General features: G+C 42.4%; 2 protein-coding genes across 3 annotated transcripts; both read left to right on the top strand.

The window, feature by feature from the left end:
* Window positions 1–907: 907 nt before the first annotated feature.
* Window positions 908–12,642, top strand: LOC143546022 (uncharacterized). Its single transcript, XM_077037777.1, has 4 exons — window positions 908–926; window positions 1,029–1,101; window positions 1,161–1,224; window positions 11,915–12,642. Exons 1-4 carry the CDS (start codon window positions 908–910, stop codon window positions 12,566–12,568), a joined length of 810 nt encoding a protein of 269 aa, XP_076893892.1. The 3' UTR covers window positions 12,569–12,642.
* A 6,289-nt stretch (window positions 12,643–18,931) lies between these two features.
* Window positions 18,932–22,477, top strand: LOC143546026 (uncharacterized). 2 transcript variants are annotated; one of them, XM_077037781.1, is made up of 3 exons: window positions 18,932–19,063; window positions 21,161–21,453; window positions 22,192–22,477. In XM_077037781.1, the coding sequence occupies exons 1-3, from the start codon at window positions 19,052–19,054 to the stop codon at window positions 22,286–22,288; spliced, it is 402 nt and encodes a 133-aa protein (XP_076893896.1). In that variant the 5' UTR covers window positions 18,932–19,051; the 3' UTR covers window positions 22,289–22,477. The 2 variants fall into 2 exon arrangements, with proteins under 2 accessions (XP_076893896.1, XP_076893895.1); XM_077037780.1 differs by lacking the exon at window positions 18,932–19,063 and having other exon boundaries at window positions 20,904–21,453.
* Window positions 22,478–25,897: the final 3,420 nt, after the last annotated feature.

Consider the following 25,897-nt stretch of genomic DNA (forward strand, 5'->3'; position numbering starts at 1 on the left):
TAAAATACGGGAAATATATAGTACCCCATCATGTATTTAAATAAAAATTACATATAGATTGATTCAGTCCATTAACCAAAGGGGTCTGTTAATACAGATTTCGCACCTCTTGTTAGACGAGCACGTCTGACTCAAAGGGTACAACAAGTAGTGAAACTCATTTTTACCACAAGATTTTTCCTAACTATTTTGTTTGTTAATAATCTTTCAAGTTGTCACTTGCGTGGACGGTGTGTATATTTTAGTCAAACGTCAACGCACGAGGTACGTAATTAAATGTTGGTCGGCCTGATGAGTTCATACGTTGTTTAATTTACAAGATCCAATGCCTAAAGTACATTCATGTTTGTATTGGCAAACAGCTGAATGTTGGAACCTAAAACCTTTAATTTATTAATTGTGTTCACATCATGCTTCAATTATTTGTCGGTCTAGTTTATATGGTTGGGGTACTTGGGTGGCATATGTACCACCCATGAAGCGTAAACTACAAGCATCATTTTTAGTTTATAAAAGATTATAAATTATAAATGTTCATATATATTATTATTATTTATTGAAAATGAAAATGTAGGCGAGGAAAGCGTTACGGGCGTTAAAGTCGTTGGTGCAGCTTCAGGCACTAGTGAGGGGTCAACTTGTAAGGAGAGAATTTGTTGATGATTTGAGACGTTGGCAGGCTGTGGTCCGAACCCAGGCTCGAGTCCGTGCATGCCGCCTCCAGATGACTGATTCACCCCAGTCAGTTACCAAGGTTGCTTCTTATATCCACAACAATTATTGTACTATTATTATTGTATTTGTGCTAGGGTAGGGCTGTTAACAAGGCGAGCTCAACTCATTAATTTTATTTTAGTGAGCTAGAGCTCAAGCTCAGCTAGTTAAACGCTTGAGTGACTCATCAAGCATGCTTGTTGTTATCATTAGTATTATTATTTACATATGTTGATATATAAAAGACAACTATAATTTTTTTAACATACAAGATACATCTAATACAAAATTTATAAACAAGAGAATTTATATAGTTTTTAAAATTTGGGATTTACTCGAAGCAAGCCAACAAGCCGAGCTGAGCCGAGCCAACGCTGGCTTGCGCTCGTGTTGTTTAGATACCAAGCCCTAGGTTTTATATCTTAAACATAAATTACTAATTGTAGGGGCCTCCCACACCACATTCATCGATCCAGGGTTATAAAACATAATAAACCATCGATACTAAAGGTGTGTCATTTTTTTTTATCCGATATTTCAAATAATATGATACACGCATGAAGAGGTATGTACCCGCCTCAACACCGAGCAAGGCGGGTCAACCCACAAGATATAGACAAGAGGCTTGAAATCAAGACATTACGAAGTCACAAAGCCAAAACCTATGCGTATGGCGCATATCACATATGCTCAGGCATCATATGCCCAGGCACCACACATGCTCAGGCATCATATGCCCAGGCACACATATGCTCGCGCATCACATATGCTCACGCATATCACATATGCGCGTGGCGCATCAGCGCGCGGCGCATATCACATGCTCGTGCATATCACATCTGCGCATGAAACATCTGCGCGTGAGAATAAAGAGAAGACCTCGCGCATCCTCAGGATTGGCGCATATCACACATGCACATAATCAACCTCGTCCTTATCCAAATCAGGATTAGGGCAACCTTGATTGTGCACGTCAGACAACCTTCCAGAAGGTATCTTTTTAAGGAATAAGAATATGCTGATGTTGACAGCTGCCAAATGAAAGATGGACAACTCAGCATAACCCATGTGCTACCACGTGATTATAACCAATGAGAAAGCACCAGGTGTCCTAGAGGACACGTGGCGCAGAGCAATTGGAGGAGGCCAACAAGGCTGAGCCCAATCAGTGGAAACCCTAGCACTATAAATACAGCATCAACTCCACAAGGAGGGGGAAGATATCACATTCAATCATATTCAATTACATTCAATCATATTCAATTACATTCAATCACAGACAGTTACATCCAGTAACACAATCACACAGAGTATTCAGCTATTAAGCAATACTCTCCAGATTTCCTTACTCTGATATTATTATCTTCTCCACAAATACTTATTCTCACACCGGAGGGTTACCCCAAAGAGGACCCCTCTGTCCCTTTCTGAGGGGTAAGTTGACGGTGCTGTTCATTTTGTAGGTGGAAGAACCCAGATCCAAGAAAACCATCGGTGAAATAGTATAATCACACCCGAGGAAAGTAGATCGTCTACCAGTGAGTCGATCCACGCTTCTTCATTGGCGCCATCCACTGTTACAACGGCAATCAGATCTCATCAGATCTATATATAAAAAAAAAATCACCATGGTTTCTGGCGTTCATAACGTTGATCAAGTTCTGGAGGATATTGAACGTGAGGATGTTAATGAGGGACAACAGTTTCTGAAGGGGCCGCGTGATTCTACGCGCACCACCAGTAACCGTCCCTTCATCACAACTCCTCACGGCCAGACTGAAACTCCTCCAGACGATCTCACGTTACAAAATCTTGCCGGCGCGAAACAAAAAAGACCAATGGGTCCAGAAGATGAAACAAATGATCCTAAAGAATGGCTCATAAACGAGCAGCGGCGTCTAATGGACAAGTACAATGAGATGGTCAAACAGAAAAAGCTAGCCGACTTAACACAAAGGCAAGCGTTTGATAAGCAAACTGTTCATGGAACAAAAAGGCCGCGCGCGCCGGAAGAAGGACATTCTGTTCACACTGCACACACTGAGTTCAGTGATGAAGAAGTGCACAGCATGAGGAAGACGCGAGATACTCATGCAGGAGGCTCACAGCTCCGCGCGCCTGTGAACATGGCGCCTGGAGCCAGAGCCGATCTGGATCTGCACATACCGTACAGCCCACCAGTTAGAGGGCAAGTGGACGTAACCACACCGTACAGACCAGCCATCTTGGTGAAACATTCAAAGTTCACTGAGCGCATCGCGAAGGCTCTCATCCAGCACAAAACCAAGATGCCAAGTGGTTTGGGCAAATATGACGGCACAACAGATCCAGACGATTTCTTGCAAGGTTTTTACAACACGGGAAACCTAGAGAGCTGGACGATGCCAACATGGTGTCACATGTTTGCTCGCTGCCTCACGGGCGCGGCGCGTGTCTGGTTCGAGAGCTTGCGGACTGGGCAAATTGATGGGTTCGAGGAACTATTGGAAAAGTTCCAAGCCCACTTCGTACAACAGCGCAGACACACACGCGACCCTGATGACATCATGCACTGCGTGCGCAGGAATGATGAAACGATTGAAGACTACATCACTCGTTTCAATCAGGAGTCTCTGGCAATCGGAGGTATAACGGAGCAACTCCTGCGCGTGGCCTTTATACAAGGCGCGCGCAGTGATCAACTCCGCCGAGCTCTCGTAAGCAGAGATGGCATGCCCACCACGTGGGCCAAGTTAATGGAAGCATCGCGAGTTTTCGCGAGGAATGAAAAACAAATTGCCCAAGATAGGGCAAGAGAAAGAGCGCATCAAGCTGAGTCACCGCGCAGCAAAGAAAAAAGGGGCAAACAGAACTCTGTATGGTCCAGGTTGCAACCAACCAGTTTTTCTTTCGAAAAGCAGGCCCAACCAAGCTCACCCCAGCCCTAAAAACACGTTCGTAATCGCGGGGAGGGTGACAAGAGGGAAGGCGGCAGAGATCCTAACAGACCTCTGCCAAGAATATGGACTCCCCTCACTAAAACGCCTTCACAGGTGTTAAGCACTGAGAATGTCCAATTCAAAAGCCCCAAGCCACTACACTACAAGGGACCATCAGACAGTGGCAAGTACTGTGAGTTTCACAAGTCCACAGGACACAACACTGATGCATGCCACCACTTGAAGGATGCAATTGAAAAGGATGTGAAATCAGGCAAGCTGGCTCACCTGGTAAAAAACTCAAGACCAGAAAATGAACAACCAGAAGGAGCCTCTGCCAGCAAAAAGTACAAAAGAATCTGTGTAGCCGAGGGAGGAAGGCAAGGGCAAATATCAAGAAAGAGAGGCGCGCAAATCCAAGGAGATTGGCGCAAGCAACAAGTCATTTTCCCAAGAATCAGGGGAGGCCCTTCCATCAGCAGTCCTCTTGTCATCACTACACACATTGCTCATTATGAAGTGTCAAAAGTCCTGGTGGACACTGGCAGCGAATCAGACATAATGTATGAGCAATGTTTCAGGAAACTGGATCCGGCAGACCAAGCAAGGCTTGAAATTGTGAATGCACCGATCTCTGGTGTCTCCAATGAAATCATTCATCCCCTAGGTCAAATACAATTTGAACTAACCATGGGGGATGAGAAACACAAGCGAGCCGAAGTTGTTAACTTCTTGGTCTTGCCCACCACTTCTTGCCACAATATGATCTTGGGTAGGGGAACGATTGCCCAATTCAACGCCATACCGTCGCCAGCGCACGGCGCGTTGGGGTTCCCAACACCAACAGGTGTAACTTTTGTATACCGGGATCATTTGTGTGCAGTGACAAGTACTCCGCGGGAGGGGAGAATGAAACTTCCAATGGCAGACAGCGCGCCAGAGGAATGGATTCTCAACCCAAAATTCCCGGAGCAGAAGATCACAATTGGCGCAACGATATCAGACGACACGAGGGTGAGAATTAAAAGATTGCTCACAGCATATATGTCGGTCTTCGCGTGGCAACACTCTGATATGACTGGGGTTCCGCGAGACCTGGCACAACATTCTCTCAACACCTTCAAGTCTGTAGAGCCAATTGCTCAAAAGAAGAGAGTCATGGGGGATGAGAAAGCGAGGGCCATGAATGAGCAGGTTGAGGATTTACTGCGCGCAAACATCATCCGCCCGATACGATACCAGACGTGGGTAGCCAATCCTGTGATGGTAAAAAAAAATAACGGGTCGTGGAGGATGTGCATTGACTTCAAGGACCTCAACAAAGCGTGCCCAAAGGATTGTTACCCCCTCCCAAACATCGACGCAAAGGTGGACTCCGTGGCGCCATTCAAGCTAAAATGTTTCCTGGATGCCTACAAAGGCTATCACCAGATTCAAATGGCACCACAAGATGAGGACAAGACCGCATTTAGAACCGACAAGGGTGTTTTTTGCTACACAAAAATGCCCTTTGGTTTGAAGAATGCGGGCGCCACCTACCAAAGACTTATGGATGCCGTTTTCAGCGAGCAAATCGGAAGAAACCTAGAAGTCTATGTGGATGATTTGGTGATCAAGAGCAGGGAGGAAAAGCAAATGCTCGAAGACATCGAAGAAACCCTTGGGCGCCTAAAGGAAGTTAACATGAAGCTCAATCCGAGCAAATGTACTTTCGGCGTACTAGAGGGAAAATTTCTAGGTGTAATGGTCACCATGGATGGTTTCAAGGTGAACCCTGAGAAGGTGGAGGCCATCCTTGACATGCCTTCGCCATCCACCATGAAAGAAGTTCAGAAGCTGAATGGTAGATTGGTTTCAATCAATAGGTTCCTAGCGAACCATGCAAGCAAATCTACCCCATTTGTCAATACATTGAGAAACTGCTTAAAGAAAAGCCAGTTCAAATGGACTCCTAAGGCCGAGCAAGCTTTCAGTGAGATAAAAGAATGTTTGATAAATCTGCCCGCGCTCACAGCTCCACTTCCTGGTGAAACTTTGACGTTGTACCTATCAGCAGGAGAGCGCGCCATCGGCGCAGTATTATTGGTGGATCGCAAGGGAATCCAAACGCCAATATACTATGTGAGTCGGGTGCTGACAGATCCTGAGACGCGCTACTCCATCATGGAAAAGTTAGTTTTATCACTAACACACGCATCGCGCAAGCTTCATAGATATTTCAATGGTCATCCCATTGAAGTTCTGACTGGTTACAACATCCAGCAAGTCTTGCGGCGTCCCGCGCTCTCAGGAAGGCTGACAAAGTGGGCGCTGGAATTAGGAGAGCACACGATCTCCTATAAGCCCCGTCCAGCAATAAAGGGACAAGTCTTGGCTGATTTCATTGCAGAAGTCTCCGAAGGAAAAATTGAAGAGGCTCAGCGCGAGGTAGACCCCCCGCGAGCAAACGATGAAGAAAATGTGTGGAGATTGTTCACTGACGGAGCTTCAAACAATGAAGGGTCCGGCGCAGGCCTCAAACTGGTGGATCCAGAGAATCATGAATATACTTACGCCATCAGGTTGGACTTCAAGAGCACCAACAATGAGGCTGAGTATGAAGCCCTGCTGGCTGGCCTGCGCATCGCGCACAAATTCGGGGTTAAAAAGCTAGAGGCCCATGTTGATTCATACTTGGTAGCAGCACAGGTCAATGGCCTTTATGATGCCAAGGAGAACACCATGCCTCTATATCTAGAGCAGGCGAAAAAGCTCATCGAGTAATTTGACTGCTTCAGAATCATTCATATTCCGCGCAGTGAAAACAAATCTGCAGACGCGCTGAGTAAGATGGCATCAACCACTTTTGATCACTTTGGCAAAGATGTCAGGGTAGAAGTAATAAGCAACCCGTCGGTGGTAGCGAAGTCTGTCCTGGTAACTCATACAACCCCTTCATCATGGATAACTCCAATAATGGAATTCTTGAAGGAGGGAAAGGTACCAGATGATCGCGCGCAAGCGAGGAAGATAAGACACAAGGCGCAGAACTATGAACTGCTTGATGGTACATTATATCGACGCTCTTATCTTAGGCCGCTCATGAAATGCCTAGATGCTGAGGAAGCAAGCTATGTGATCAGAGAGATACACGAAGGAATCTGTGGAATTCATGCTGGCCCGCGCATGGTGGTTGCCAAGGCAATGAGCGCAGGCTACTATTGGCCAGGCATGTACTTGGACGCTTTAAAAGAGATCCAAAAATGCAAAGCATGTCAGAGCTATGCGCCAAACACCATGCGGCCAAAGAACAATTTGATTCCAGTGACCTCCGCATGGCCTTTCCACAAATGGGCAATCGACATTGTGGGTCCCCTACCGCAAGCGCCTGGGCGAGTAAAATTTTTGGTAGTGGCAGTAGACTATTTCACAAAATGGGTTGAAGCCAAGCCACTAGCAAAAATCACAGCCGAAGTGATGAAGCAGTTTATCTGGAGCCACATCATATGCCGTTTTGGCTTGCCCATGGAAATTGTGAGCGATAATGGCAAGCAATTCACTGACAAGAAGATATCCAGCTGGCTCAAGGAATTGCGCATCAACCAAATTTTCACTTCAGTTTATCACCCTCAGGGGAATGGACAAGTGGAACGCGCGAACCAAAGTTTGGTAAATGGGCTGAAGAAAAGGTTGGAGGGAGAATCCCATTCTTGGGTTGAAGAGCTACCTAATGTCCTGTGGGCACACAGGACATTAAGCAAAACCAGCAATGGCGAATCCCCGTTCAGCCTAACCTATGGAACAGAGGCAATGATTCCAGCAGAAGTTGGATGCCCATCCCATATAGTGCTCATGATGAGCAAGATTGATAACGAGCGCGAAAGAAGGTTGGATCTCAACTTACTTGAAGGGCGCAGAGAGGCAGCTATCATCAGTGAAGCCAAATACAAGAAAAAACTGGAAAAATATTACAACCAGCGCGTGAAAGAATGCCACTTCAAGAAAAATGATTTTGTCCTTCGAAACAATGAAGCAAGCCACGCGATACCCTCGGGAAAAATGTCCCCCAATTGGGAGGGACCTTATCAAGTCTCGGAAGATTTGGGAAAAGGCGCATACGCTTTAAAAGATTTGAATGGAAAGAAGATCCCGCGCGCATGGAACGCGGCACAGCTTAGAAAATGTTTCATGTAAAAATGTCAAGTTTGTAATCAAGGCTTTTTAAGCCATTATGAATAATGATACGCGCTATCTTCTCTTAATGTGGATTCTATTACCTTTTGCATACATGTTTCACACTTCCCTTTATTAGTTTTGAGCAATATGACAACATTGTATTGACGTCAAAACGAAATAAAAACGAAGTAAAACATACATGTGCGAGCTTCAAGCTCAAACGCGTTAACGAGTCTTAACTCTAAAACGTCAGGGCCTTAGCCCAATTCTACTACCTTTTGCATACATGTTTCACACTTCCATTTATTAATTTTGAGCAATATGACAACATTGTATTGACATCAAAACAAAATAAAACGAAGTAAAACATGAAGGGCTTCTCAAGTCTCCACGTTGACATCAGCCTCTTCATCATCCTCATCATCGCCCTCAGCATCTGGCGCAGCCTGCTACTCATCATCTCCAAACTGACCATAGTCAAGTTGTTCATCTTGAATGGAGTCTTCTAGCACGACAGTGTCAGGAGCGGATCCTTTGGCCACGCCAGAGCCGCTAGCAACGCCAGCATTCGCCGCGCCATCATCGCTGCCCGCCAGCCCCTTCGCACTCGTCAAGTAATTTCTTTAGCGCGACGAGATCGGGCTGGTCAGCAAGCGCGGATATCTGCAAATCATAAGCAAAAATATGAGTACAAAAAGACTTAGAAAATAAGTCAAGGTAATCTCATTAAGGTTAAAATACCTGTGCAAGGATGGGAATGGGAGTATTCATATACTTCTCCCCCATCGCGGCCATTTCCGCGCAGGCCGCGTCGCTCTGATAAGGGTACTCGGATGGGTTCTTCTTCAACATGCCATATTCATAACCATCCGTGAACCCTTCAGCTCGGCCCACTAAGCGCGCGGCAGCGTTGCAATCCATCACCAGGGCCTGAAACTCGTATGAGTATTTCATCGCGTAAGCGCAACGAGTCATGCCCTGTGAGATCAGCCATTGGCGATCCTGCGCGAGGCCAGCAACAGACGTCTCGAGGGCAGGAACCTGAGAGTTTAATAACTCAACAGTTTCCTTAGTCTTTTTTAGCTCCTCTTTGTCGGACGCTGCTGCCGCCAGGACTTCTTCCTTCTCCGCCCGCGCAGCATCAAGTGCTTCCTGGCTAGACGCTGCCGTCGCTAGGGCTTCATCTTTATCGGCCTGCGCGGCCGCCAGCTCCCTCTTCAGGCGCGCAACCTCACTCTCCAGTGATGATTTTTCAGTTATAGACTGGACAAGAGCTTGGTCACGCGCCTCCGCCTCCAGCTCCAAGTCGCGCGCTCTGCGCGCGTACTTGTCCGCGTCCGCCTCCGCCGCCTGCAGCTTCTCACGCGCAGCCTGAAGCTCATGACCGCGCTTCACGAAGGCGCTGTTGGCACTGGCTCTGTTCTCACTGAGCTCTGCTTGGAGCTTTTCAGCTCTCTCGCGAGCATCAGAAAGATGCCAAGCAGACACCTTAGCCTCTTGCTTGGCTTCCGCAAGAGCATCACGTACTTTTACGTAATCAGAGCGAAGCTCTTGGGAGGCAGCAAAGAAGGCCGACCCAGCAAACATATGATCATTGAGCAGGTCGTCGCGAGCGCGGTCCTCCTGGTACCTCCTTTCAGATGGAGGCACAGCATGAGCCCAGAATTCCGCACACACACCCATGGACTGAAATGTGCTATCTTCAGTAATATTCCATCTCGGGCGGTAAATGTGATCGGCTTCCTGCAAAAGCAAAGTAATTATCTAAGTTATCAAAACATTAAGATGGAAGTCCGCGCAGCGGAGCAAAAAATAACCTATACCTGCGGGGATGAAGCAGAAAAGTCATCGCCAGCCCTACGAGAAGGCTCCGTCGCGAAACCTCGTGGCGCAGCAGGGCTGGCGCGGGCGCCAGCGGGTTCTTCAGCTTCAAACTCCTCATCCTCCTCTGAAATAGGCCTCTTCTCCTGCGACCTAGAATCAAAATCGGTCTCGCAAGGAGGGCTATGCGCAGGAGGAGGTGAGGGAGGTCTCGACGCCGCCAGGTCGGCGCGCAAAACGGCCTCCTGCTCCTTAGTAATCCCGATGAGGGGAGATTCATCGCTTGCAGGAGCAGGAGCAGATCCAACGGCGCTGGCACCGGCGCCAGGAGTGCCGCCAGCAGCTTGTGCGCCAGCTACGGCTTCTATGAAAAAATCAACAAAAAGAAATGGTTCAGGACTTGATCTAAAAGAAAGTCAAAAAATAATAGCGCAATACGTACCTTGGCGCAACTCCGTTCGCGAAGCAAACATCGCCATGAAGTCCATTCTACCCTTCTTTGAGGGTAAAACAGGGGACTTCGAAGCGACCGCCGGCGCAGTCTCGGCATCTTGTTGCGCTGTCGCCGGCTTTACAAACATTTGAGTGAGCAAAGATTCATTAGTAAGTCTATCAGAATCGCGCTCATAGAACCATAAAAGATAAGCAAAGGATAAGCAAAGTATACCTGTCGAAGGCGCAACACCGCTTCCCTTTTCCGCCGCGCGAAGGGAGGAGGTAGTGGCACCATACCTCAGGTGGACAGGAGGTCTGCCCACTTTTTGAGGCAGGGAAGACAGGGAAACCTTGGTGGTAAACTCCTGGGTTTTCCCAAATCCCCCCGCCTGAGTAGGAGGATCCTGAACAACAGGGGCAACATCTTTCTTCTGTTTCTTACTGGCCCCTGCGCCAGTTTTCCCCTTAGCTTTACGCTTTAGTTGGGGCGCCTCCTCCTCCTCCTCCTCTTCCGCGAGCTCCAGCTCGTAGTTTTCGAGCGCATCTACAATACATGCAACAGAAGTGTTAGCAAAATTTGGTATTATAAAGGAAAAAGCATAAGTACAAAGGATTACCAGGCGCATCGCTGTCGAAGACAAATCCCAGATCAACAGGGATGAACATGTCATCAAAGCGATCAGGGAAACCAACCTCCCCAGCGCCGAGCGCGACGGAGCCACCCTCCATATGCTCATCATATGCGGCGTGGATATACTCCTTGGTGACTGCACAAAACAAATCAAATGATATCAGCAAAAAGAATTATATTCGCGCAGAAGTAAAGCAGTGAGATAAACTTACGCAGCCCGTCGACTTGGATAACGGGCTCGGTCGCGCTGTCCGCCCACCTCCTGCTCATACCAACCCCCACCAGCGCCTCCTCACAAATGTTCTTGGCGGGGGATGGTTCAGCGGTCAACTTATTAACCCAGGCGCCAGTTGGGTTCTTGAGGACACCCACATCCGCAGGCGCAGAAGAAATGGCGCGCATGGTCATACGGATGGGGATCACACCAGCCCTTATGTAAAAAAACCTCTCAGACCAGTCATGAAGGCTCTTGAATGAAACAGTGGAGCACTTCACCTTCTGACTGCGAGGAATGAAGGAGAACCAAGAATCTTGGATCTTGGGCTTATAAAAAAATTGAAAGCGCCGAGGGGTGGGCTCCTCGCGCTGGGATTTGCACATGAACTCAAAGTGAGTCATGCGCACAAGTCCAAACGGATGGACTTGGGATATATGAATCCCATAAAATTTAAGCAGTGCACCCACAAACCTTGTCATCGGGAGACGAAGGTTGCAGTGGGTGAAAAAATGGCTATAAAGGGATATATAGCCGGTAGGCGGGTCCGCCGCCGTTTGCCCGGCCACAGGCAACATGCAGCCAAACAGAGGGGGAAAACCCTGAGAGGCGATGAGGCTGTCAAGATCGGCCTGCCTCAATTTGCAGGGGATTTCAATCATATTCAATTACATTCAATCACAGACAGTTACATCCAGTAACACAATCACACAGAGTATTCAGCTATTAAGCAATACTCTCCAGATTTCCTTACTCTGATATTATTATCTTCTCCACAAATACTTATTCTCACACCGGAGGGTTACCCCAAAGAGGACCCCTCTGTCCCTTTCTGAGGGATAAGTTGACGGTGCTGTTCATTTTGTAGGTGGAAGAACCCAGATCCAAGAAAACCATCGGTGAAATAGTATAATCACACCCGAGGAAAGTAGATCGTTTACCAGTGAGTCGATCCACGCTTCTTCAACGCACATATCATTTTCAAAGGTTGTTAACGTTAACAAATGGCATGCTAATCTTATGCAGAATAACTATGCAAACTTATATGACGATCGCACCGAAAAAATTCTTGAAATGGACACTGCAAAATCCCACATGAGACGAAGAAACCTCTTCCAGTCGGACCAAATCAGCTACAGTCAAAGTCAAAGTTTGACCACTTCTCGAGGTTCAACGATCCACCCATTGGGCCTGAGCCCAAATGGTTCATGTGAAGTAATTTCCCTAACCGGCCCATTAACATACTTCCCTCATGATATTGATGAACGAGTTTCCTTGTGCGATGCCCAAAATAGCCCTCCGTTTTATGCGAATTCTTCTAAAATTGGGTCGACGAGAGTAGGGCCGTTTACCCCTGGTACGGCTAAGAGTGATAGTTCAAGAAGTTGTCTTAGTGGCTACTCGGACCACCCTAACTACATGGCGTACACCGAGTCTTCCCGAGCTAAGGTTAGGTCTGCAAGCGCACCAAGACAAAGGCCGAATTTGGAGTTCTCTAGCACTACAAAGAGGTATTCTGTGTATGGGTATGGTTCGAGTGGTGCTCAACGGGGTCCGAACTTGAGGGATAGTTTCACGAGCAAGGCGTACCCGGGATCAGGTCGGCTTGATCGGCTTGGGATGCCGGTTGGCGGTATCGGGTTTCGTGAGAGTGAGCATAGTGGTGGTTACTGGAATTAAGAAGAGTTATGTAATTTGTTGTTACTAGTTGGGGAGTGCCATATGAAAGCTATGATGGCCATTTTGTAGTTGTCGGTTTGTTTAGGGGTGGATATGAACTTTTTACTAATGTAAGGGGTAGTTTTTTGAATTCTGAGATGGAATGTTGTATATCATTTCCATACCCCATCGCTATATGTTGACCACGTTTAATATTATCTTTTTTTTTCCTTCTCTTTTGACCACGTTTAACTTCAATTCAATCTCTTTTTTTTTTCTTTGTGGGTCCACTCAACACCTATCAACCAAAATATTAAGCAAATCAGATCTTGTGCTACTGCTAGACATGAGCAAATTAAAGAAAAATGATTAAAACACTTTATTTCATCATAGGTTAATATGGCTTTTGTCCAAAAGTTATATTAAAATATAGATCTAATGAGTCTTTATAAACGGTTTAGAAACTAGATTTACTTAAAAGGGTCATAATATTTGAGAGAAACCCGTGGAAAGTTTTTCGGACCGGCTTGAGACCAACCTGTGCCAGTAAGTAGTGTGGGTCTGGGTCCTAGAAATTTTATTAAAACGGTTTCTGGTTGGTTCATTCTATACTTGGCAACTTCGGAGAAACCCAAAGATGATTCGAAGAAAGTAAATGTTATTAGGGGTGTGTGTGTTGACTGGCTTCATAAGCATCATTTCGAGTCATTGGGCTGCATTTCCCCCGGTCATACAGAACTGAAACCGGTTATACATCGCCAGGCTTCTTTTGTTTGCTATACATTTATCCACAACAATCGAAACTAGCGTTCATCTTCGTTGGTTACTAGTATTGTGATTAAGTATTGAATGCATGCTTGATTATATGTATCTTATGATAGTGTTACTACATGTATGATAACAAAATACGTATCTCGTAAATATTTTGTAATGGGTTTGTAATCTTTAAAAGTTGGTATGGAAACATGGAGGAGACTAAAACTTTGAATACCTTTTAAACAATTTCAGCCACATAAGAATTTGTTTCTTGATGATTTCTTGATATTCCTATTGTGATGTGTTGATCAAATATTACCTTTGTGAATTGTGTTCAAATTTGAAGATTATGCTCAAAGTTTTCTGTTTATTTTCAATCATAGGAGTTATGTCATGTTTGGGGATTATGATCATTGTTTTATGAATTTTTCAATATTTTGAAATTGAATATATATATATATATATATGTTCAAAGTTAGATGCAAACGCAAAGGGATGTTGCCATGTTGGAATTTGGAAACAAGTATTTTGGGCTGCCAAAAGTATATTGGGCTGGAATATGTTCAGATTGGTAATCGGGCTAGATTGTGTATAGGACTAAACTCTAGACTAGTCACTAGACTATGCATAATTTAGAGTGGATCCAGTATTGGTCCACATGGATGTAGCACCCCCCTCAAATATATAGTTTATGAACTTTTAATCAATATATACTCAGTTGTCCTGTTTTTAACTTTTTATAACGCCTCAAACTCAACTTTTTGAGTTCAACTTTCCAAATCTAATTTAATTTATTTTTTTAAAATAACAATTAAGACCACATTGCTTAATTGTTTACCATTAAAAGTTTGAAATCTAAAACGTTCTAATTTATATATATCAAACTTGGAACACTGGTTATTATTAAACGATAAATTCTTGAGTTTAATTTATTTGTTATGAAAATGAGACTAAAATATATATAAATAATTCTACACTATTTAAAAGGTGAAAAGAAACACTAGTAACTTGTAAGGAATATAGGTGAAGCTATAATTGGCCGTGCTCAAAATATGAAATCACATAAATGTTAATTTTAATATGTATTTTGTTTATTATGTTTATTTTTTAGCTTAAATTTATATGCATAATTTATTTAATGTAATTAATTACCCGGCCAATTTGATTTGATCTGACCCGTTCTTGGTTGACCTTTAATAACACCCACATGCTAGAATTCCTAATTTCGTCAACATATTAAGTTTAAACCTCAAAATAAAATTTAACCCTCGAAAGCCCCAAGACTTTTGATCATGCCATTTGAATTCCTCATTTTGGTCAATCAACTTTATAATCTTTACTCGAGGAGATGCTCATTGGCCACTCATAGTCTAATAGACAATATAAACCTTATAAAGTTGTGATATATATGAAATACAGCTTCATGATCAAATACAAATACTTCGATAACTAATTTGTTATTATTAAGTTTATTTTTATAAGTGTTTTAGGTTATTATTGTTCGTATTTTTTAATTTCTAATTATGAGACGTTATAAGTATTTGTTAACTTATATTTTGTTGTTATTATTAGGTTTTTTTTTCTTTTGTTATTATAAGTATTTGTTTTTATTACTTTGTTGTTGATTCTGATTATTTTGTTGTTATTATTAGGTTTTTTTCTTTGTTATTATAAAACATTGTATGAATTGAGATTGTAATTAATATTGTTTAAGACATTATTAGATTGATATTGTTTTTCATGTTAAAATAACAACATGAAATATGTTAGTGAAAAATAAAAAGTAGATAGGAAATTCTAGACACCCAAGGGGTTATTATCAAAACATACCAAACATGCATGAGAGGTGAAAAAAGAACCTGAATCCGGAACCGGTTTTATTCATATTGGGTTTCTAAAATAAAAACTTGAATACAGATAAAGAATGCATTTCAGTATCAAAACAGTGTACCCGAAACGGGTCCGATTTGTACCTGCTAATACCTAAAAAACGAACTGGTTCCATGCCCAAAACATGGGTTTTCAAATACCCGAAATTACCTGAAAAATGCCCCTAAAAAGTGTAACCTTTAAGAAATTCAATACGTTACTCAAAGAATACCCGTAAAAAAGCTCAAAAAAGCCCGAATATAGGGTTTTTTCAACACCCGAAATAGGGTATCTAAATACCCGGTTTTAGAATACCGTTGCTATACCCGACCCGAACTCGATTCATAGGGTACGGTTTTTAGAGAGACAATACCCATACACGAACCAGACCCGGGTATTGTCAATACCCGGCCATACCCAAACCAGGTTCCATACCCAAAACCGAGTATTTGAAAAACCCGATGCACCTCTAACACGCATTAAGCCTGGTCTGTGTGACACACTATTACAATGATCAATCAATTAATCAATCAATCAAGCCATGTATATCCCACTGCATAGCACGCTATCGGTAGGGTCAGGGGAGGGTGGGATGTAGGCAAGTCTTTCCTCTATCCGTGAGAATAGAGAGGCTGCTTCCAGAGAGACCCCCAGCTCATAAAGCTACATACATGTTATCAGAGTAAACATACATCCTACAAGCAAAGACACTTAGCAATACATAGATAGCAAACTACCAAAAAAGCAAGGAATCTGTAACCTACTAAGAATAGGGCATACGAAACAAAAAGAAACATCAAACAAAATATATTCATAAACAACAAGGAGCAAGGCTAGCCAATTAGACCCTAAATAGAAATCTAAGCTAACTAGGTACCCTCACCTAGAAGTCGCTAACCTTAATCCTACGTCTCCACGAATCTCTATCCTGGACCATGTCCTCAGAGAGGTGCAACTCTGTCAAGTCATGTCTAATTCTCTCATCCCAAGTCAATTTAGGCCTGCCTCTACTCCTCTTTCCCTCCACAATGAAGGCTTCCACTACTCTAACTGGCGCTGTTGTCGGTCTCCTCTTCACATGCCCAAACCATCTCAATCTCCCTTCCTTTATTTTCTCTGATATGCTAACTATTCATAACCTTTCCCTGAAGACCTCATTTCTAATCCTATCTAATCTAGTGTGTCCGCACATCCACCTCAGCATCCTCATCTCTGCCACCTCCATCTTGCGCTCATGTGTCTTCTTGATGACCCAACAGTCTGTTCCGTACAACATTGCAGGTCTAACTGCGACTCTATAAAATTTCCCCTTTAATTTAGATGGGAACCGCTTGTCGCACAAAACCCCAGTGGCTGCTTTCCACCTACACCACCTAGCTCGTATGCGGTGGGTTATGTCACTGTCTATCTCTCTATTACTTTGGACAAACGATCCTAGATATTTAAACTTCGTTATCTGTGGAACCACCTGGTCCTCAATAGTGATCTGGGTGTCCTCGCTATCACCAACACCACTGAAGTCACAACAAAGGTACTCTGTCTTATAGCGGCTAATTCTTAAACCTTTATCCTCTAAAGCTACACGCCACTCCTCTAGCCTTTCGTTCAAGCTTTGTTTAGTCTCAGCCACTAACACAATATCATCTGCAAAGAGCATGCACCATGGGACAGGCTCCTGAATCGACTTGGACAGCTCATCCATGACTACCGTGAAAAGAAACAGGCTTAACGCCGATCCTTGGTGGAGTCCCATCTCCACCGGGAAAAAAATTAGTATCTCCTACCGACGCCCGAACACTAGCTTTAGTCACGTCATACATATCTTTAATTAAGTCTATATACTTTCCAGGTACCCCTCTACCTTCTAAACTATCCCAAATTAGTCTACGTGGCACACTGTCATATGTTTTTTCAAGGTCGATGAATACCATATGTAGGTCCCTCTTTTTCTCCCTATACTTCTCCATTAATCTTCTCAGTATGTGTATCGCTTTCGTGGTTGACCGTCCTGGCATGAAACCAAATTGGTTAACCATAACCTGCGTTTCTCTCCTAATTCGGGTCTCAATTACTCTCTCCCATAATTTCATAGTATGACCTAACAACTTAATTCCTCTGTAATTTCCACAACACTGTGTGTCTCCCTTGTTCTTGTATATGGGCACTACTACACTACTCCTCCACTGGTCTGGCATTTTTCCATTCTTGAAAATAAGGTTGAATAGAGTAGTGAGCCATTGAACTCCTTCATCCCCTAAACACTTCCAAGCCTCAATCGGTATTTTGTCTAGACCAACCACCTTAGCCCTTCCCATCTTTCTAAGTGCTATCCTCACCTCTCCCTGTGTGATACCTCTACAGTAGGAGTTATTCCTTTGTTGTCTCTGCGCAACATGGTTGTCTGTTTCTTGTTGGTCGGTCTGTCTGCCATTAAAAAGGTTGTTAAAATAATTTTGCCATCTTTGTGTAATGTCTTGTTCCTTGATTAGGACACGCCCATCCTCTCCCTTTATATATTTCATAACTCCTAGGTCAGTCTTCTACGTTCCCTGGCTTTAGCAATCTTGAACATATCATGCTCCCCCTCCTTTGATTCCAGACGTGCATACATCCGTCTATATGCTGTGTTTTTGGCCTCTGCCACCGCCTTCTTCGCCTCTTTCCTAGCGTTTTTGTATTTCTCCCTCAACCTCCAACGCTCCCCCTCGTTTATGCACCTTAAAAGATCCCTAAGTCTCTGTTGCTTATCCCTGATCTTGCTCTGCACATCCTCATTCCACCACCAAGATTCCTTGTTCCCAGTTGTCCTGCCTGTCATTACCCCTAGCGTCTCCTTTGCCACTTGAGTGATGGATGCTGCCATATCCTCCCACATCTGGTTTGCGTCCCTAGCAAGATGATTGTTGTCGTCGAGATGACCTTGTCCTTGAACAACGTAATGTTGGTGCCCTTCAAATTTCCCCATATTATCCTAGACCGCCCTTTTCTCTCCATCGTAGTCAGTTTCTCTCTCAGTACTACATCTGCCACCAGTAAATGGTGCTGAGCTGCTGCGGTCTCCCCCGGTATCACCTTGCAGTCTCTCCACCGTCTTCGATCGTGTCGCCTCATTAAGATATAGTCGATTTGTGTATTCTTTCACCCACTAGTAAAAGTGATTAGGTTTGAATCCCTCTTCCTAAAGAAAGAGTTAAGAATACCTAGGTCATGGGCCACTGCAAAATCTAAAAGATCCCCACCAGGTTTGTTCCTATCCCCAAAACCAAAACCTCCACGAACTATCTGAAAGCCATCACTATCCTTACCGATATGACCATTGAAATCACCTGCTACGAAAATGGTCTCCTCCCTAGATACGGCCCTCACTGCTCCATTTAGGCAATCCCAAAACTCCCTCTTTTCTTGGTCTCCTAGTCCCACGTGTGGTGCATAAGCGCAAACCACAGCCACTACTTCGACTCCTAAGACTAACCTTAATACCATCACCCTATCGTTGTATCTTTTCACCTCAATCATATTCTTATATAATTCTATAGCTAGTAGAAAACCTACTCCATTTTTAGCTCCATCCGTCAATAGCTTGTACCCATTTCACTCTACCCCTCTCTGCCCCTTCCACCAAGTCTCTTGGAGTCACTGTTACAATGAGCTCATTAGAAATTTAAATACGTCAAAAGCATATGAAAGTAAAAATAAAAAGTCAACTCCTCCTCCATAAAAACGATACGATAGGGATCATTATCGCCAATTCGCCATGGATGAAGATGACACGACGAAGTTAAATCTCAAATTCAATTTGTACGGTTTCGATCTCACGAATGAATTAACCACAAATCCAAGTTCGAAAGATAAACCCTAAACTTGTTGTTCAAATTGGGGATGAATGAATTTGTATGTATCTTTCTATCTCTAGTATCATAGCTTCTCATCGTAATGTTATTTCTGATTATTGAACTCTGGTATATAGTAATCATAGTGGTATACATTTCATCTTCATTTTTGTAGCACACCTGTTCATGTTTTCCATGTGTATAGTGTAGGTAATTTTAGTGTTACCAGCATATAGGATTTACTAAAGGATTTCATATTATGTTAGTTAGGAGATGATAGGCACCGGCTTTCTTTGATTAACTTATCCTACTCCTAGATCAACACCACTATATACACACCTTCATAGGCCTCTAAATGAACACGGACGAGGGCTTGTTCCTGTGCATTCATTTAACTTTAACCGAACACGAACACGGACATTTAATCGAAGTTCGTGTTCGTTCATTAAAAAAATGGGCATCTTCATGTACGTTCGTTTAAAACCTAAACGAACACAAATGAACATAAACAAACTTAAATGAACATAAGCTAGCATTAATGAACACATACGAAAAAGTCAAGTGCATCACAAGTTATCCAAAATACATCTAAATTAGTTGTTCAAGTTTACGTGATTTATTCAAAATGTGTTTCTTGATTAGTGGTTTAAATGACCACGTAGTGTGTTTATATTTACATAAGTATAACTACTTAGGTATTTATTAAATATTAAACGAATATAGAGGAACGTAAATAAACGGACATAAATGAACGAGCAAAACGTGTGTTCATGTTCGTTTAGTTAAGTGAACAAATAAAAATGTTCATGTTCGTTTGTTTAACTAAATATACAAACATGAATGAATTTCCCGCTGAACAGTTCATTTACGCTCGATTCGTTTACAGGCCTACACTTTGATACCACTCTACAATGCACCAGGCCCTTTGGTGTTTTTGTTTTGTTAATTAGGTTATTTATACACATATAACCATAAACGGACTATGATTCCATTTATAAAAAAAATCATAACCCAGTCATAGGTTTCTCACTTATTCGGGTTTTCTACCCGTATCAGTTTATTCATGATATCATACAGTTAATGCTAATTAATATCTCCAAATTCTATATAAGACCTACCCCAATTGCCTTTGGATCATCAACTCCTACTTCCAAAACCCTAAAATCACAGCCGTCAGACTCCGCCGCATCACCGTCACATACAATGGCAGCTGGTGACCGATCCTTGATTGTTCTCCCAAGAGACAATCTGGAAGGTATTCTTACCGAATTGCCATTGCCATCTCTTGCTTGCTGCGCCGTGTCCAAATCACTGTTGAAGCTCATAAAAGAGGATTCCGAATTTGCACGCTTACATCTTGCAAAATCAGAACCCCAGCTTATGATTCAATCTTCATGTATTCGCTTGATTGATTTGGATACGGATGCTGCTTCGCGGGTTGATGTTATGCCCAATATCAACACCCCGTCAGATAGCTTTCAAATAATACATTCTTGTAACGGGCTAGTTCTTTTGGAGCATATTGGCGAGCTTGATAATGTTCACCGTTGTATGATATACAATCCTGTTACAGGGAATTCGCATTGCTGCCTGAACTTGTAGCTCGTTACAGAACTGTTTCCGGTTTCTTTTACTGCCCGCAAACAAATCAGTTTGAAGTTCTAAGCACGTTTTACCGGGAGATACCCATTTCAGATTCAGATTCTGAAATGGAGTTGTATCAATCTTCAGGTTCTGATACTGATATGGAAGTTAATGTTGTTTCAGATCATGGTAGGAATTCAGATCTTGATATCGGGTCAGAGGATCAAGAACTTTATTCAGATTATGTGTATTCAGAAAGTGATGCAGTGGGGGAGATCTATAAAAAGGGTGCTCCCTCATGGGAGTCATTTTACCCTTCTCTCCCCTTACTATTTCCAGTAAATGCCACTTGGAAAAAGCTGTTCATTGGATGTGTTCGGACATGGCTGTCCCAACCCTCATAGTACTCTATAACTTCGAGACCCATGAATTTGGTGAAATTTCGGGCCCGGCCCATCTGGTGAAGAATGATGCACTTGCATATACAGATCTAGTTATGGTGGTTATTGGTAACCGTCTTTCAATCATTGATCGCTTTACATGCTGGTTAAAGTTTAGTGTTTGGGTAATGAAGGAATATGGAGTGAAAGATTCATGGAGCAGAGAATTTGTGGTGGACACCACCGGTTGGCTTGTACACGCTCGCCAATGTCTTATGCCCATCATATGCAGAAACAATGGGGAGATAGTAATGGTGAGTGATCATGGTTTTATATTGTTATATGATATGAATAAGAAGAAGGGTAGAGTTGTAAATCATCCGCCACTTGAACTTGAATGGAGGGTGTTGATGCATACTCCTAGCTTTATTTCATTGACAGATGTTGTGAATGGTACCGAGTTGGAAGTAGTAAAGGTTGCACCAAGGTATGAATATCTTTTTTGCTTTACTCTTAATATTGTGCTGGTCGGGCTGGCTGATGGGTCAAATAGGTTGGGTTAAAATGGGTTCCGAGCAAAACAAGTAGTTTGAGTCAAAATGTAGCCTTTTTTAAAAAACTATCAGTTTGATGGTGGACGTGTCTGCGATGAGCAGGTTGTGATAATAAACAATGGTCGTGGGTGGTGCTAACCCATTTGAATTTCTTTTAGGGCGTGTTTGGGATTCCTTAATTAAGTTCATAAGGACTTTATGTGAAAAGGAATTATAAACTTATGACTTTTTGAAAAGGAGTTTGTATAAAAGTGTTTGGATTAACTTATGTTAATAAGTTGTTTTTTAAGAAGTGTTTGGGAATAGTATAACCTTTTAAGTTAATAAGTTAGAGAATCATAACTTTTCAAAACCCTCTTAATTTGCCTTGACTATAAGTTAAAAACCATAAGTCCTTATGGTTTGCCAAACATCTTTTGCACATTATTAACTTTTCAAAAAGTTTATAAGTTATAAGTTGGTGGAAATAAGGAATCCCAAACACCCCCTTAATTAACACTCTTTATAAGAGTGGCTCATTTTGACCCGTTGTTTGATTTGAGTTAACCTAAATGAACTCACATGCGCATCTTTTTGTCTAAATTAACCCATTTTTTTGTAGAACGGTTCATAATTATTATCCCTAATTGTTGTTTTATTTTATGAAAAGTATATTCTTTTTTATCTTACAGGCTTGCTGATCCAGGGTTGATCCCTAATAACTATCTGGAGTTATCAGCCACTTTCTCAGACGAGGCTGAGACTGCAAGTTCAACCGTGGGATGTTAACCTAACGTTGCCAGCTGATCTGACTATTTCATAGCGGCTTGATCATGCGGTCAAGTAGTTCAGTCCTAGTAGTTTTGTTTTGTACCAACATTGTGTAACTTTATATGTTGTGGTACTAATCTAGTTTTAAAATGTTTGATTCCTGTGCTAGTTTTTCATTAATTATTAGTAGCTTGGTTTGCTAGTTTACATTTTGTTTTATGTTGTTATTTGTTAGTGTTTTCGTTGATATACTTGGTATTCGGTTTAGTTGGGTCGCATGTATTTGTTGTTAATTGGTTGCATATAGTTAGATATATTAATGGTCTGGTTCTGTCGGTTTCATACACGTACTTTATGGATGTTTTTTGTTGTTTTGAATTCTTCAAATGTTGGTAAATACATGGGAAGAGGCTAAAACTTTGAATATCTTCTGAACCATTTCGACCCGATGAGGATTTGTTTCTTAATAATTATTTTTGATAGAGTTGATAATCACTGTTCTTGAATTGTGAACTGTGAATTGTGTTCATAGTTCTCTTTACCTTCAATTTTTTTTTCTGATATTTTTTGATATTTTAAATTTTTAAATGTGAATAATGGTTCAAGTATTTTGGTCCGCGAAGACGTATTGGGCTGAAGGAAACAGGATTCAGTAATCAGTTCTAGCAAAACCCGAATTGCAGCACATCCCATCCATCCGAGATGCTTTAACAGTTTCTTTTAAAAGAGTCGTATCTAACTTTTATTTCTAAATTATTACACATTTTTTAATAACAACTGTGAACCCTCCTTGGCTAATGTAAACGTAATTTCGTATCCAACACCTTGGCATCACCAGGCCAAAGGCCCTTTAATATAAACTAGTAATTCGACCCGCGCACGCTGCAGCGCATGAAGACGCTTATACGCGTTTGTAGTGTCGAGGCGCATTAACACTCTTATACATGGTTGTAGTGCAACACGTATAGTTTTAAAATCAAGCCGCCAACAAACATCAAGTTGATACTGCTCCAAAAAAAAGTTCCAGATTTTCAACATTTACAAAGAATAAAAGCAATATGACTAAAAATTTATGAGCCTAACCCTGTAGTGACTAGAGGTGGACAACAAAACCGGTTCCTGGAACCGGTTCGGTGGAACCGAACCGGAACCGAACCGGTTCCTACCCGTTTTTCGTAGGAACCGGTTCGGTTCCGTTTCAACCCGACGATCCGGAACCGGTTTGACATGTTTGGAGGTGGACCGGGTAGGAACCGGAACCGAACCGGAACCGGTTCTGGAACCGGTTCGACCGGAACCGGTTCGGAACCGGTTATAGCCGTTGGAGTGGTTCTAGCCGTTGGAAAACGGTTTTATGGCCGTTTTTTGACCGTTGGGGTCAAAAATGGCCGTTTTTTGGCTCCCCAAACACCCCACTACTAGTATAAATAGGTATTTGGTGTAATGGGTTCATCACAACACTCAAAACGCAAACCCGAACACAAAAAAATACAAAAAAACGCTATTACAACGTTCTGAGTTCTCTAATCTCTTGTTTTCTCTTCTTCTATATTCATATTTGTTGTTATGGCTGCCTCACAATCATCGGTTGGTCAAGGTTCCACCGCCGGACCAAGTTTCGTTCGTATTGTACCTCATAATCGTAATCAAGAGATTTGGTGCAATTGGGATTTGGTTGAATTGAGTGACCATTCATTGAAGGCTCGGTGCAAGTTTTGTGGGATTTATTTAAACCCACTTTCGAATTCAAATTTGAAGAAACACATCGAAAGACCGTATTGCAGGGCGTTGAAACAGAACGTCGAGTCGCAACAAACGCAAATGGATAGTGAAGGCGGAATATTTACATACCAAATTGATCGAGTTCAAGATCATATGGCGAAGTTTGTGATTCAAGAAGCTTTGCCGTTTAGCCACTTCGACAACCCTCGCTTAACCGCCATGATTCGAGATACGCTTCAACCACAATACACTCACGTAAGTCGTCATACTCTTAAACGTTATTGTTTAAAATTGTGGAAGAAGGCCAAAGAGGTACTAATTGTATATTTTGAAAATATAAATACGGGAATAAACTTAACTACTGATGTTTGGTCGGCTCCACATGGTCTACCCGAATCTTATCTTTGTGTCACCGCTCATTGGGTAGACCCGTCATCGTGGGAAATGATGAAACGCACCATTGCTTTCGAACTCTTTGAGTATCCACATACGGGAGATAATTTGTTTGAAATTTTAGATTATGTTATAAAAACTTATAAACTAGAAAATAAAATATTTTCAATTGCATTTGATAACGCGTCGAATAATACATCGGCGGTTGATAAATTAAAATTAAAATATACGCCGATTTGCAATGGTGTATTTTTTCACTCAAGGTGTGTTGCACATATCATTAATTTAATCGTGCAAGACGGACTTGCTTCGGATGAGGTTACATCGGTTATAAACGATTTTAGAGTAATGCTACATGAAGTTTTTAAGAAAAGTAAAAAAAGACAAATGGATTATAGAAAATTTTGTAAAGATACGGGAAGAAAAGCTTTGGGAGCTAATTGGGATGTACCTCATCGATGGAATTCCACTTGCATAATGTTTCAAAGTGCTTTGAAACAAAGAGACACTTTACAAATGTTTCATTCTAGTCTTGCCGAGAATGATTTGGCAATCCCCTTTTCAAATGAGAAATGGGAAATTATCAATGACTTATCGACTTTTCTTGAAGTTTTTAAAACATCAACTACGAAACTATCGGGAACGTATTATCCGACAAGTCCCTTGGTTCTTTCGGAGTTATTTTTAATCGTTAACAATCTTAAAGAATTTGAAAATAAAAGTCCAATGTTTTCAAACATCATATTACCATTGAAGTTTAAATTAAAAAAATACTTTCTTGAATTGCCACCGATTTTTACTTGCGCCGCCGCTTTAAACCCAATGTTAAATGTTACGGGGGTTGAATGTGTGATAGACGAAATTTTTTCAGCCTTAGATATGCATGAAGTTGACCCAAACTTTTCAACAGAGGCACAAAATGATTTTAACTTGAATTTTAAATTTATGTATGACTTTTATATAAATAAATATGGGTCAAACATACACATGCCTACGCCGGGGGGGTCTTCATCAAGTTCAAGTGCTCCTAGAGTACGAGACCCCATGATTAGCCTTATGAACACCGTTCGCAACGTAACGGCTAAAAAACAAAGGGGTAACACCCCTTCAAGCGAACTAGGAAGGTATAGTGCATATGATTTCTCTACCGGTTTATCCGAAGAGGAATATGGCACTTTTGATGTTTTGGCTTGGTGGAAGGTAAAGGAAACCGAGTTTCCGATTCTTGCCACCATGGCCCGTGATTTACTAACCGCCCAAGCTTCTACGGTAGCTTCGGAATCTGCTTTTTCTCTTAGTGGCAGGGTAATATCGGTGAGAAGAACAAGACTGAATTCGGAGTCGGTGGAGATGTGCATTTGCTTGAAGGATCACTTGGACTCAATCGATCGGGTTCAACACGTAACCACTCTGGAAGACGAAACACCACTTGATGTTCGAGTGCACGACGAACAAGAAGGCGTTTCTACAAGTAATTCTGATGAATAAGTCGCCACTCAATAATTACGACGA

Source organism: Bidens hawaiensis, unplaced genomic scaffold (assembly GCF_021521415.1).
Source record: "Bidens hawaiensis isolate Kalapana, Puna unplaced genomic scaffold, B.hawaiensis_p1.1 tig00014159_1, whole genome shotgun sequence".
In the NCBI taxonomy this organism is placed as follows: domain Eukaryota; kingdom Viridiplantae; phylum Streptophyta; class Magnoliopsida; order Asterales; family Asteraceae; genus Bidens; species Bidens hawaiensis.

What these genes read in the sequence shown, in the direction of transcription:
- LOC143546022 (XM_077037777.1), top strand. An exon ending in GCCAACGCTGGCTTGCGCTC is followed by an intron (nt 1,102 to 1,160) that starts GTGTTGTTTAGA and finishes TACTAATTGTAG; the next exon opens with GGGCCTCCCACACCACATTC. An exon ending in ATAAACCATCGATACTAAAG is followed by an intron (nt 1,225 to 11,914) that starts GTGTGTCATTTT and finishes AATCTTATGCAG; the next exon opens with AATAACTATGCAAACTTATA.
- LOC143546026 (XM_077037780.1), top strand. Translation starts at nt 20,957, where the DNA reads ATGTGTTCGGACATGGCTGTCCCAACCCTCATAGTACTCTATAACTTC. An exon ending in GTAGTAAAGGTTGCACCAAG is followed by an intron (nt 21,454 to 22,191) that starts GTATGAATATCT and finishes TTTATCTTACAG; the next exon opens with GCTTGCTGATCCAGGGTTGA.